Genomic DNA, 13,388 nt, shown 5'->3' on the forward strand with positions numbered 1-13,388 from the left:
TCCCCATACTGTGTTGCCCAGTGCAGCAGTCTGGGAGCTGACCTTGTCTGTGAAAACCGAGGGGAAAAAAAAATCATTGAGTACTTCAGCTTTTTCCACATCATCTGGGCTATGTTGCCTCCCTCATTAAGTAAGGGTCCCACACTTTCCCTGACCTTCACCATTCCTTTTCCCTAGCATCACCAGCTCCAAAATACCACACTGGAAGATGACCCAACTCCAGGTTATCTTTGTATGCAATACAGATACATCTCACTAGTCACTCACTCTCTCCCACACTCACCTCACTCTCTTACACACTTGCCCTTTTCTGAGTTAAATAATTTGAATGATTAGTGACAAAAAAGACCTCTCTTACCACTTCTGTCGGCAGCTCCTCCTCGCATTATTCTAGCCACCACAATTGCACCAGTATGTTCTTCCCTTTTAATAGTAGCCCCCTTAAAAAAAAAAAAAGATTTTGGTAAGTCTTAGCATAATTTAAATGCACTGGACTAGAAAACATTTTAAATGTTAAATTGCAAGCTGTAATGATGTATACTGTAGTCCAAAAACAGAAATGGCACCTGTTAATAAAAATCTGTTATTACATGAAATATATTTATTATTACATACACATTTCTGTTTGTATCAGGTTGATAGAAATCTGTCTCTTGTTCTATCTTATACAATCGATCACTTGTTCAATTCTTTTCAGGAGGCTAGCAATAACCCATCCATTTTGCACAGGTGTGGTATTTGTACTCAGGACATGCCTACACTGCAATAAAACACCTGCGGCTGGCCTGTGTCAGCTGGCTTGGGCTCATGGGGCTTCGACTCCGGGGCTATAAAATTGCAGTGTAGACATTCAGGCTCGGGCTGGAGCCTGGGCTCTGGGACCCTGTAATGGGGGCAGGTTCCAGAGCTCAGGCTTCAGCCTAATCCTGAACATCTATACTGAATACTGATAGCCCTGCAGCCCAAGCCATCTGACACAGGCCAGCCGCAGGTGTTTTACTGCAATATAGACATATCCTTATTATGCATCTGAGGGGAACATGAAAACAATATAATTTTGGCCTTTAATATTTCCCCTAAGTGTACAGGGCTATACTATTTGTACTTGGTCAGCCTCTAGACTTGCACTTATGTACTGCTAAAAATTGAAAAACAATATATATAGTAAAGTTCCTGCATAAAAAGAGGCCATGTTGCCAAACACACAAAATGTTTTTTGCACATATTTAGCTAACATTTATGCCTTTAAAACAAAACACACACACAAGTGGCTACTTTGTTTTTTCACAAAGGAGTCTTTAAGAATCATCCAAGAAACAAAGACAAAATGATCTGGACAAATTGGAGAAATGGTCTGAGGTGCTCCACTTAGGAAGAAACAATCTATTTCACACATACAGACTGTCTAGGAAGGAGTACGGCAGAAAGGGATCTAGGGGTTATAGTGGACCACAAGCTAAATATGAGTCAACAGTGTGATGCTGTTGCAAAAAAAAGCAAACATGATTCTGGGATGCATTAACAGGTGTGTTGTGAGCTAGACACGAGAAGTCATTCTTCCGCTCTACTCTGTGCTGGTTAGGCCTCAACTGGAGTATTGTGTCCAGTTCTGGGCACTGCATTTCAAGAAAGATGTGGAGAGACTGGAGAGGGTCCAGAGAAGAGCAATAAGAATGATAAAAGGTCTTGAGAACATGACCTATGAAGGAAGGCTGAAAGAATTGGGTTTGTTTAGTTTGGAAAAGAGAAGACTGAGAGGGGACATGATAGCAGTTTTCAGGTATCTAAAAGGGTGTCATAAGGAGGAGGGAGAAAACTTGTTCACCTTAGCCTCTAAGGATAGAGCAAGAAGCAATGGGCTTAAACTGCAGCAAGGGAGGTTTAGGTTGGACATTAGGAAAAAGTTCCTAACTGTCAGGGTGGTTAAACACTGGAATAAACTGGGAGGTTGTGGAATCTCCATCTCTGGAGCTATTTAAGAGTAGGTTAGATAAATGTCTTTCTGCGATGGTCTAGACAGTATTTGGTCCTGCCATGAGGGCAGGGGACTGGACTCGACCTCTCGAGGTCCCTTCTAGTCCTAGAATCTATGGCTTTGGAAAATCATCCTATTCTGTAGCACTGATCTAGAATGCATATAAGGGAGAATTCATACAGTTCAGAAATGTGGGACATTTCCTGTATCTGTCATAATTGTGTTTTAACAATTAGCAACTAAATAAAGCATAAATAAATAATTTTTTTATCCAGTGGCTGTTTAGCAGCCTGTGTGAGAAGACTGAAGTCAACTCTTAGTGAGCTGCTGTCTATAGCACAAAATTACCATTAAAACTAGCAACTTGCTGGTATTCTCAATAGAGACAGAAAGTAATAAATAGAGGAGGGTTAACATGGAGTCTGAACAACTGATTATCTTCAATAGATATTTCTTCTCAACAGGATGGAAGCACACAAGTAGGATAGTGTGGGGAAGCTTGCTGTTGAGGTACCAGTAAAAGCAACTAAATAACAGGCCCTAAAATTGAGACACCTCGCATTCACCTGAAAATTTCTAAGGAAGCGAAGCAAAACTGAACTTTGAATGAAAAACCCATGTTTAAAGAAAATAAATGTTGGCATTAAAGAATTATGTTTTCCGTAACTCCCCTCCCCTTTCTAATAGATTAAGAATAGCACAGAATAACATATATTGATGTATAACACTGTAATATAACATCAAGAATTGTTAATGGTAAGATGAAAAGCTTCCAATAGTTATATTTTTAATGATTTGTAATTATGCATAGTGAATGAGTACTGAGGAGATAACACTTAGGCCAAGGTTTTGGTGGCATAAATATGGTTTTGCTAATTCTTCTTTTACATAAAATTGCTAATCTGTTTAAAACATTATTGCTGAAAAAACAAAGGTAACATGTCACGTTGGAAGACGTAAGTAAAAGATGCACAAACATAATAATAATAATAATAACCACCCCTCTTTTTTTCTGGGAAGACCCAGGGCAGGATGACACAACAACATGACCCAGAAACTGCAAAACCAGCCCGAAAAATACAGAAGTTGGGCAATTGAAGATTGTGCATGTTGTGACAAAGTTCCTCCTCTATCTTGGTGGGTCCTGCGCTTATTGGCAGATTTTCTTGCCTCAGAGATTCACCATGTGGGTTGGGGAACAGCCCAGAGACCTTCCCCTCTGGAAGAACCCACAGTCCAAGTCAATTGGGAGGCTTGGGGGGAACCCGGGCCCGCCCTCTACTCCGGGTTCCAGCCCAGGGCCCTGTGGACTGCAGCTGTCTGTAGTGCCTCCTGTAACAACTGCATGACAGCTACAACTCCCTGGGCTACTTCCCCATGGCTTCCTCCAAACACCTTCCTTATTCTCACCACAGGACCTTCCTCCTGGTGTCTGATAACGCTTGTGCTCCTCAGTCCTCCAGCAGCGCACCCTCTCAGCTCCTTGCGCCTCTTGCTCCCAGCTCCTCACACTCCCACCACAAACTGAAGTGAGCTCCTTTTAAAACCCAGGTGCCTTGATTAGCCTGCCTTAATTGATTCTAGCAGCTTCTTCTTAATTGGCTCCAGGTGTTCTAATTAGCCTGCCTGCCTTAACTGGTTCTAGCAGGTTCCTGATTGCTCTAGGGCAGCCCCTGCTTTGGTCACTCAGGGAACAGAAAACTACTCATCCAGTGACCAGTATATTTGCCCTCTACCAGACTCCTGTACCCCACTGGTCTGGGTCTGTCACAATGTATAATGTGTGGGTTACCTAAAATCCAAAGGGTTGATGTGCTAAAAGCCAATTGGATAAAGATTAAGTAATCTGTAATGTAGAAACATGTAAAAGACCAAAGTGAACATGGGCCCAAGCTGGAGAAACACCAGACCAGAAACTGAAGAATGTGACTGAAGGACTAGATCAAGGGATAAGAGAAGGCAACAATTATCATGGAAGGTGGAAGAACTTCCCGGTGCCCCAGAATGCGGTAACTTGGGCCTGATCAATTCTATCTTGTCTGTTATTTGCCTGGCATAAATGTATGTCCAGACACTATAGGTGACAATAATTCTGTCTGAAATTGTACAAATAAAAGCCAAAATTGATTACACCTAAATTGGGTGGACTTGTGACTTGGTGTCCCAACTTTTACCCCCAACACTTGTTGGATCTCACATGCTGAAATGTGCATCAGTATCAACTGCTTAGTGTTATCTGGTCAAAGAAGAGTTACAGTTGAGGTCGGAGTAAGTTGTTTATGAAATATATATTGAATTTTCTTTTATTTCTACCTTTCTTAATTTGTCATCAAGAAAATAAAGCAGAGTAACGTGTGCATCACTGTTTCCAATGTAAAGTACTTCAGGAGCACAAAGGTGGAAAAATGCACAAATAACTAACAGGCGTCAAATGATTTGTATGTGTTTAACATTTTTAATGGTTGTGAGTAAAACTTACCTCTAAAAACTCAAATCTAAAATACAACAGAATACTTCAAATGCCAAGAGGGAGCTTGATTTGTATTTGTTTATTACACACAGGCTATATTTGCTGTGAAAAGGAAAACTCCCTAGAAAATTAATCACCACCACATGTTCAGAGTCTCTTTGGTAGAAATTCTGACAGTAGCCACCACTCTGTAGTAGAATTCTGGGTCTGTGTATTGCACACGATATTACATTTTATATTTATTCATATGAAATCCTATCTCTAAGCAGTGCATTCTTTCTGTAATTTGCTAAAAATATGCTTTTATATTTTTATAATATAATTATATAGCTATGACATGTGCTTGAATTCTTTATTATGATTTAATTTCAGATGCAAATATGCCTGGGAGTTAGAAAAATTATGAGGATTTTACTGCAATTATTCTAGCCAAAGTTTTAAACTGAGTATTTTTATACAGGAAGCAAACACTACTGATTTCAATATTACTGTATATAAACTGATAAAATCAATCATTAATAATCTACTCTCTCTCAATACTAAGCTCTGGCACCACAGTAACAGATGTTAGTCTGAAGCTTACTTCCAATAACTGGACACTAGCCAGGTATCACAGGGCAGTCCCGCGTGGCGTGCTGTCCTGTGCCTGCCTCAGTTTCCCCTCTCAGGTTACCCAATAACTTTACTTCAGGCTTTCTTGTCTCAATACTATCCTTTCTTGGGACCAAATTATTAAAAAAGCTTGTGCAAATGATCCAAAACGTAAGTCTCCAAACATGCAGTCCATTTTTTACTGCAGTGCAAGCAGTAATTAAAACTCAAGCTATTTTATCTCAGGATGCCCCACATATGACACACCGGCAACTTTGACCACACCCAGACCATCTGACAGTCCTCCTCTGTCCTTGTACCAGGACAGCCACCCCAGCCTTTTCAAATGGGGTGCAACCTCACTTTACCCGAACAGGAACCCTCCCACAGTCTCTGCTGAGGAGCATCCTTCACGCCCCCTGGCCCTCTTACTCTGGAATCCTGCTCTTAAGATTTCAGAGGTTAAGCTCCTCTACTGCTCCCTGCCTTCAATCCTCTCTGGCCCTTGATTTGGACTCTCCAGCTTAGAGCCTGCAGGCAACTCCCTCTGCATCTCCTCCTTTCTTCAGCCCACTCCAGTCCTCTGGCCATGACAGTCTGGCTTGGAGACACTAGCCAAGAAATGCCTTTCACTGCTCTTCTTGCCTTCAGCTATCTCCCAGGAAACACCTTCTGCTTCCTTCTGGGACCTTCCTCCACTCCCCCAAGTCTCTGGCAGCTCTCATCTGCTCCTGGCTGAACCAGTCTGCTCTGATATACAGGGTCTCCCTCCCACACCCAGGTGCCCAGATTCTTTATAAGCCAGATGCTGCCCTGTCCTTTTAATTGGCCAACCTGACAGCACCTGTTCTGTCACAGAGCAGCTGGACCTACTTCATTCAGAGGCCAGCCATTCTGTGACATCAAGATTTTTAAGTAATAAATATCCTTCCTGAACAATCCACCATAAAATTAAATTAATGGTAAAGTGCTTTTCTCAATCGATTCATAGACTCCAAGGTCAGAAGGGATCATTGGGATCATCTAGTCTGACCACCTGTAAAAAAGAGGCCAAAAACTCCCCCAAAGTAATTCCTTTTGAACTGGATCAGACCTTTAAACAAAAAAAATCCAATCTTGAATTAAAAATTGCCAGCAAGGGAGAATCCACCATGAACCAAAATAAATTGTTCCAATCGTTAATTACTTTTATTGTTAAAAATATACACCTTATTTCCAAGCTCAAATTGTCTAGCTTCAACTTCTAGCCACTGGATCTTGTTATATCTTTCTCTGCTAGACTGAAGAGCCCATTATTAAATATGGCCTACATTTTTTGTTCCTAGATTAATACACAAGGTGAAACCTATGGCAAGCAGAAATAAGATCAATAAGGAGTTTCCTAAGACTTTTTAAAAGAGCTGGATCAGGAGCTTGCTGGATTGTTAATGTTGATTTTCAATAATTCTTGGAATACCAGGGAAATTCCAGAAAACTGGAAGAAAACTAATGTGTAAATGTGATGACCCAGGTAATTATAGGCCTGTCAGTCTGACTTCAATCCCAGGCAAGATAATGGAGTAGCTCATATGGGACTTGATTGATAAAGAATTCTTACTAGTGGAATGGAAAAAGTGTTATCATATGATATGATTACATCATTTGCTTTTTTCCCAAATACAGAACAGAAATATTCATCAAACACATCTGCTTTTTCTGCATTATTATTGATAATTTTACCACTTTCATCTATTAATGGAGCAATGCTTTGTCAGGATTTTATTTGTTCCTAATACACTTTAAAAATTCCTTCTTATTGGCCTTCCCTCCACTGGCCATAGATTTCTCTTTGTGTCCTTTTGCTTCCCTTATTAATTTGCTACAATTCCTAGCTTCTGTTTTATATTAATTACTATAACTCCCCCTTTCATCCATTTGTTATATACATATATATTTTTATTTCCCCCCCTTACACCCAGGTCAGTTTTTTAACCAATACAGCCTTTATTCTCAATTGTAAAATTATGCTTATTTATACATCTCTTAAAGTGATCTTAAGTCAAATAAAAATACAAGACATCTCCAATACACCCATCCAAACAGCACACAGGCTTCCACCCCTCACGCAAAAGGCTATACAAGGAGCACGATTTACATTCTTACCCTAGAAGTCGACAAGCTGAGTTCCATTAAACCAGGATGGAATCTGAAAGTCATAACCTAAGGCCTTCTTCTAAGAATGCCCAGCTATCTTTCCTATGATGTTTAAATCTAAGGATTGTTAAAATCACTACAGCTAGCCTTAATTGTGATAGCAGGTGGGAAAAGAGGTGATCAGGTAGCCAAGAACCTTAGCTTAAAGACCAAGGACAACAGTTAGAATTGCCCCTGGAAGCAATGGGAAGCCTGTTTGCTGAGGAGGAATGGGTGTAATATGTTCTGTGCAACTAATACCACCAACACCCTGTCTTTGCTATGAAAAAAATGGTGTGTTTCTAACTCAAGTAAGCTAACTTGAAGTAAAATCCTAGTGAAGACAAGAGAGTTTGCAGATTTCACGAGTTATGGGGGACTTAGTTACTTAACTCAAATTAGCTTACTGAAACTGCTACCCACCCATCCATCTCATTGGGTGTAAAACTTGATCGGACCTGCAGTGTGGTGGACAACCCTAGAGGAAGAAAGTGTATGCCTTGGAATGCAGAGATGGGCTGTATTTCCTCCAGAGACCCTTCAGCTTCCATTGGCCAGCCCCTTGCTCTCCCCGCCCCCATTAATTTAAGCCTGTGCCCAGTCTTTTTGGAGCCTCTTCCTCTTGTTAGCTGCTCCACCCTTCCTCCCTGTAGTTTTAGTATAATTGTTGTGTTTTAGAATGTTGCGGGTCTAACCAACTGCCTGTTTTGGGGTCAGGAAGGAATTTTTCCCATTGGAGCCAAGTTGTTGGAAGCTTGGTGTTTTTCTGTTTGTTTTTTTTGGGGGGGAGGGGGATTTGGCCTTCCTCACAACATCATGGAGCACAGTTGGATTAAATAAGAGAAATTACTGTTTGGCCTTTGTAGTAATGTTTCGTTCATCACAACTTGCGGTCAGCGACCAGTAAGGATAAAAGCCAAAAGGGATAGTTCCCGAAGGTAAAAGCGACCTGTGATTTCACTGTACCGATTGAAGAAGGGTAGTCCTGAAGTCTTTAGAATCATAGAAGATTAGGGTTGGAAGAGACTTCAGGAGGTCATCTAGTCCAACCCCCTGCTCAAAGCAGGACCAACACCAACTAAATCATCCCTGTCAGGGCTGTATCAAGCTGGGCTTTAAAAACCTCTAAAGATGGAGATTCCACCACCTCCCTAGGTAACCCATTCCAGTGCTTCAGCTAGTGAAACAGTGTTTCCTAATATCCAACCTAGACCTCTCCCACTGCAACTTGAGACCATTAACTCCTTGTTCTGTCATCTGCCACCACTGAGAACAGCCTAGCTCCATCCTCTTTGAAACCCCCCTTCAGGTAGTTGAAGGCTGCTATCAAATCCCACCTCACGCTTCTCTTCTGCAGACTAAATAACCCCAGTTCCCTCAGCCACTCCTCGTAAATCATGTGCCCCATTTCCGTTGCCTTCTGCTGGACTCTCTCCAATTTGTCCACATCCTTTCTGTGATGGGGGGCCCAAAACTGGACACAATACCTCAGATGTGGCCTCACCAATGTCGAATAGAGGACAATAATCACTTCCTTCGATCTGCTGACAATGCTCCTACTAATGCAACCCAATATGCCGTTAGCCTTCTTGGCAAGGGCACAGTGTTGACTCTCATCCAGCTTCTAGTCCACTGTAATCCCCAGGTCCTTTTCTGCAGAACTGCAGCTTAACCAGTCTGTCCCCAGCCTGTAGCAGTGCATGGGATTCTTCCATCCTATGTGCAAGACTCTGCACTTGTCTTTGTTGAACCTCATCAGATTTATTGTGGCCCAATCCTCTAATTTGTCTAGGTCACTCTGGACCTTTGTAGGCCATTGTCCCCTTATGGTACCATCTACTTCCCTTGTGGGTGGAGAGTGAGATTATTCAGAAAAGTGAATGGAGTCTTGGGAACAGGCTGAAAAGAGTGTACCCTGAGGTATGGGTTATATGGTGGAAGCCCTCTAACCTGGTACTGGACCCACTTAAATGTCTGATATGAGAGAGAGAGGGGAGGCAGGGTGAATAGTGTCCCACCCCAGCGTTAATATATTTGCAGCCTTCTGTTTAAATCTATCCCTGTGTCTGTCTTCATTCCCCTACATGTCCTGATCGATATGAACACATCTTTTATTCATAGGGAAGACAAGGCCCAAGTAAGAATGCAGCCACATACAGCACTAGTTGAGTCTTGTGACTGGCCTTCAAAGCTAGCCTATGTACTACACATTATAAAAAGGCAAAGTGGTTTGAAAAAACAAGGCTTCTCCTACTCGTCTCCAAACCTTACCCATTATAGTTTTTAAAAATATCCTCAAACATCAATTAATTTGTTTTTAATGTATGAGTACTTTTGATTTTGCTGAAATACTAAAAAAGCACTTCTCTCATGTTATTGCAAGCGCTGCCTAATCCATGAGGTGTGGATAATCTGGCAAGAACATTTGTTCTTATGAATTGTTGAGCCCCAGTATTTTCAGTGGCACACGCAATGCAGCTTCTCATACTGTGCTTTAAAAAGCAAAGGCAGTTAAGGTTGGATCTTGGGAGTCTGAAAAAGGGCTTTCGTGTTGTTAGCCAAAGGAGAGAGTTAGCCAAAATGGGACATACATAGGTGTAATAGCATAGCTCAATTTAAAATATTTTTTAAAAGGGAAATAAGAAGTTTGGAAACCATATGGAGATCAGAGATTGAGAATGTGATTAAAGGTACAGCAGCAAGCAGCATGCAAAAGTACTGACACATTAATGCAACTTCTCCAGGAGCTATACCCTTTTTTGTTTACTTTTATGTCCTAGAGATGAGCAGTACTACTCCATCCATTCATCTGCTGGATACTGCTGGTTCCAGAATATTAACAAAATAAGCCCTTATTTTTCAAGGATTAACAACAAATCAAAACAAGTTTGGCCTGTAATATAGGTTAAGAGTAAAGATGGTCAGAGACTTCAGATTTATTGCATGCTTTGCCTGTTAAATAAAGGTATATAGCAATCAGGCAATATATAAAAATGAATACTCCAATAAGCCACATTTTTAATGTAACCCATATTTTTAAATGTAACCTTTGCTTTAGATCAGAGTGTATTAATGTCTATTTGTCCATTTTAAATGTTAAATTTCCACACAGCTTCAAAAACTAGTTTCTTTCACTGGTCATGTTTGTTTCTACCTGTCAATCCTATCCAGCACAAGTCAATCACCTTTTCATTGCTGTGTGTTTGTTTACACAAATCCAACATTAGCAATCCTAAATTCTAAGACAGTAAGGAACATTGGCACTTTGCAATGTCTAGTTAGTGTATCGCCTTTCTCCATAATGATAGGTATGCATAAAAATTACAGCAACTTTGCGTCTGAAAAATACACTGTACTTTATAAATATTTCACATAAGTTTTCAGGCATCTCCCTTCCAGCACTACTTTTTCAAAGTTGATACTTTTTTATAAAAATAGCCACTTATATGAATAAGCATAACATAAAATCACAATTTTTGAGACCATGTTTAGTTACTGATAACTAAAACCTGCTATGAGTTAAAATATTAAATCTGGCCCCAAAGCAATTTGCAAGTGTTTTAAATGTTAAACTTTATGAAAACGGCACAAATGTTGAGATTTTATATTTTTAAGCTTCTGTGACACAAAGCTATTGATACAGACTCAGACAGGTCAATGATGTTTTCAATAAATACTAAAAACAAGTTATTTAATTTGAACTAATTTTATATGGCATATTCAATTTTTCACATCTCTTAGAATTAAAAGTAGATATAATTTCTTCTCTTGACTATTCCTGATACTAAGTCCTAATGTAAGTTTCTTCGCTAACAGAAGGAATTCATGTGATAAAAAAATGAAAAGCTTTGTAAATAGGCATGTGATTTAAATATTTGGAAAAAAAGATTTAGAATGTTAATACCAAGTAAAATATTTCCACATGGTCAAACTTTTAACTGTACCCAGGGCCCCCAGAGTCAGTCAATACTAAAATTCATTTCTTGTTGACTGACGCCAGAGATCTGTCAAGACCGAGGGCATTACTGAGATATCAGCTGAGACAAGCTACCACTGTATGTCTAACATAAGCATCACTCTCTCCCCACCATCCTGGGTACACAATTGCGGCTCTTTAAAAGTAACTTTTATAGATATTTCTTCAAGATTCCTTTCCATTAAACAAATCTTTAGCATAACCTAAAACAAAGCATTTGCTGGTTAGCAAGGCAGAGGGGGGGAGTAATTAACTATATATTACATAATGTGACTCTCTGTCTACAGCAAATCAGTACAACAATTTAATATTCCTGTAATATATACATGGTTTAATTTAATTTTTCCAGATATTCCATGAAGCTATCAACTTTCTGCTGTTTTAATCCAAACTACAAAAACAGACCACTTAAATTTGCCCAGACTTCAATTCAAGGTATTTACAAATGTATTTTAAGCTCCTTTGCAATGTATCAAAAGGTCACATTCTCAATATTAATGCTAACAGGAACAGTTCGTGACAAGGATCTACATTTCACTGGGGATTCCCTATCATCTTTGCTCTTTAGAACAAGCTCATAGTTCAGGTTCAAGATTAAAAATGAATATTTCATTGATTTCAGTGGACACGCTGGCCTGCAAGTGGTGTTAAAACAACCATGAAATAAGAATATCAACAAGAAGCTCACCCATTTGAATTACTTCAGTAATGTGAAGGTGGAATTCACAGCTACTTAGTGTTCTGGAAAAATTTGAAATGACTATTTACTGATATTTCCAGCTAATGCTAACCATCTTAATAATTTTCATAACTATTAAAGAAAGCAACAAAACGAAAGATAACTTACCAGTGGTTCCCTATTTTTGACCAGTCTGATTATTTTTACGGAGTCTTCCTCCTCATCAATATCATCAGGGATGGGAGGCAATACTGGATCATAGTTCTTCTGAGCAACAGTATCATGTACAGAGAGCAAAGCCTGAAAATGTCAATGGTCAACATAAGTATTAGTCTGAAAAGTCTATAAAATACAAAAGGGAACAATTCATAATCTGAGTGCTGCAGTGTCATAACAATTTATGTACAGTGCCTGCTATTTGTTTATGCTATTTTAATAGTTTGTTAAACAATAATAAAACAACCCAATAAAATAACTATAGTTAAGATCCACAATGCATATAGCTACAAATTGTGGATGAAGAAAGAGTGTTTAAGCATAAGTTAGGATCCTGAGCACTTAGTACTTTTATTCCTAAATTACAAAAGTTGTAGTCTGGAGGGAAAAAAACTTGAAGGCAAATTACCGGTATTGTTTCTTCTGATATAAATCCAGGTGTATCACTGTCACATGGAAGTTCTTAAAACACAATAAGGAATCCCATAAGTCAGACAAGCAAGATAACTAACTTCTGCCCTTTCTTCTGGAGTGTCAAATGGTGTGGTGATAAACTGCTACAGAACTATCCTTTTAATAGGGAGTCAGATGCTAGCAGCTTCTTTTTCCTGGTTCTTCTGCTCCTTTCATTCCGGTTCCAACAGCATAAATCACTTTCTCACAAAATTCCTCATTGAAATTGGAAAACATCCATGAATAAACCAAACCCTTAAGAAGTATCAGTACATGTCACTTAATTTTCCAGTTAAACCTATACATTAGAGCTGGAACAACAGCAACAGCTATAACTATGGCTGCCCTTTTTTTTTTTTTTTACTATAAGTCTATTTTCAGTGGCTTATAAATTTCTGAGTGTTTTATATTTTGGCCTAACATTTTTGTGGCCAAATATGATTTTTTTTGCAAAGTTTTAGCCAAAAAAAGTGAACTGTTTTTGAGAATGAGTAGACTGAAAATAATACACATCTCCAATCGTTAAAAAAAAAATCCTACAATTTTAAAAATTAAACCATACTAGTGCTGAAATTATTAGGATTATAAAGTTGAAATTTTGCACTGATTCCTAATTGAGGAGAATGGCATTTTATGGGCACATAAGAATAGCCATATTGGGTCAGACTAATGGTCAATCGAGCCCAGTATCCTGTCTTCTGACAGTGGTTGAAGCCAGATGCATCAGAGGAAATGAACAGAACAGGGCAATTATCGAGCAATTTATCCCGTCATCCAGTCCCAGCATTTGGAAGTCAGAGGCTTATGGACATCTAGATCATGGGGATGCATCCCTAACCATCTTGCCTAATAACCA

General features: G+C 39.4%; 1 protein-coding gene across 5 annotated transcripts in view; it reads right to left on the reverse strand.

Annotated features, from left to right (window-relative positions):
* Positions 1–13,388, reverse strand: part of MPP7 (MAGUK p55 scaffold protein 7) — a 293,702-nt gene that overhangs the window by 86,154 nt on the left and 194,160 nt on the right. For all 5 annotated transcript variants that reach the window (XM_054020780.1, XM_054020779.1, XM_054020782.1 and 2 more), the window contains 2 exons: positions 12,032–12,163; positions 359–440 (listed from right to left, as the gene is read on the reverse strand). In XM_054020780.1, coding sequence (XP_053876755.1) covers positions 359–440; positions 12,032–12,163 — 214 coding nt within the window. The remainder of the gene's footprint in view (positions 1–358; positions 441–12,031; positions 12,164–13,388) is intronic.

The sequence above is a fragment of the Malaclemys terrapin genome, chromosome 2, assembly GCF_027887155.1.
Source record: "Malaclemys terrapin pileata isolate rMalTer1 chromosome 2, rMalTer1.hap1, whole genome shotgun sequence".
In the NCBI taxonomy this organism is placed as follows: Eukaryota; Metazoa; Chordata; order Testudines; family Emydidae; genus Malaclemys; species Malaclemys terrapin.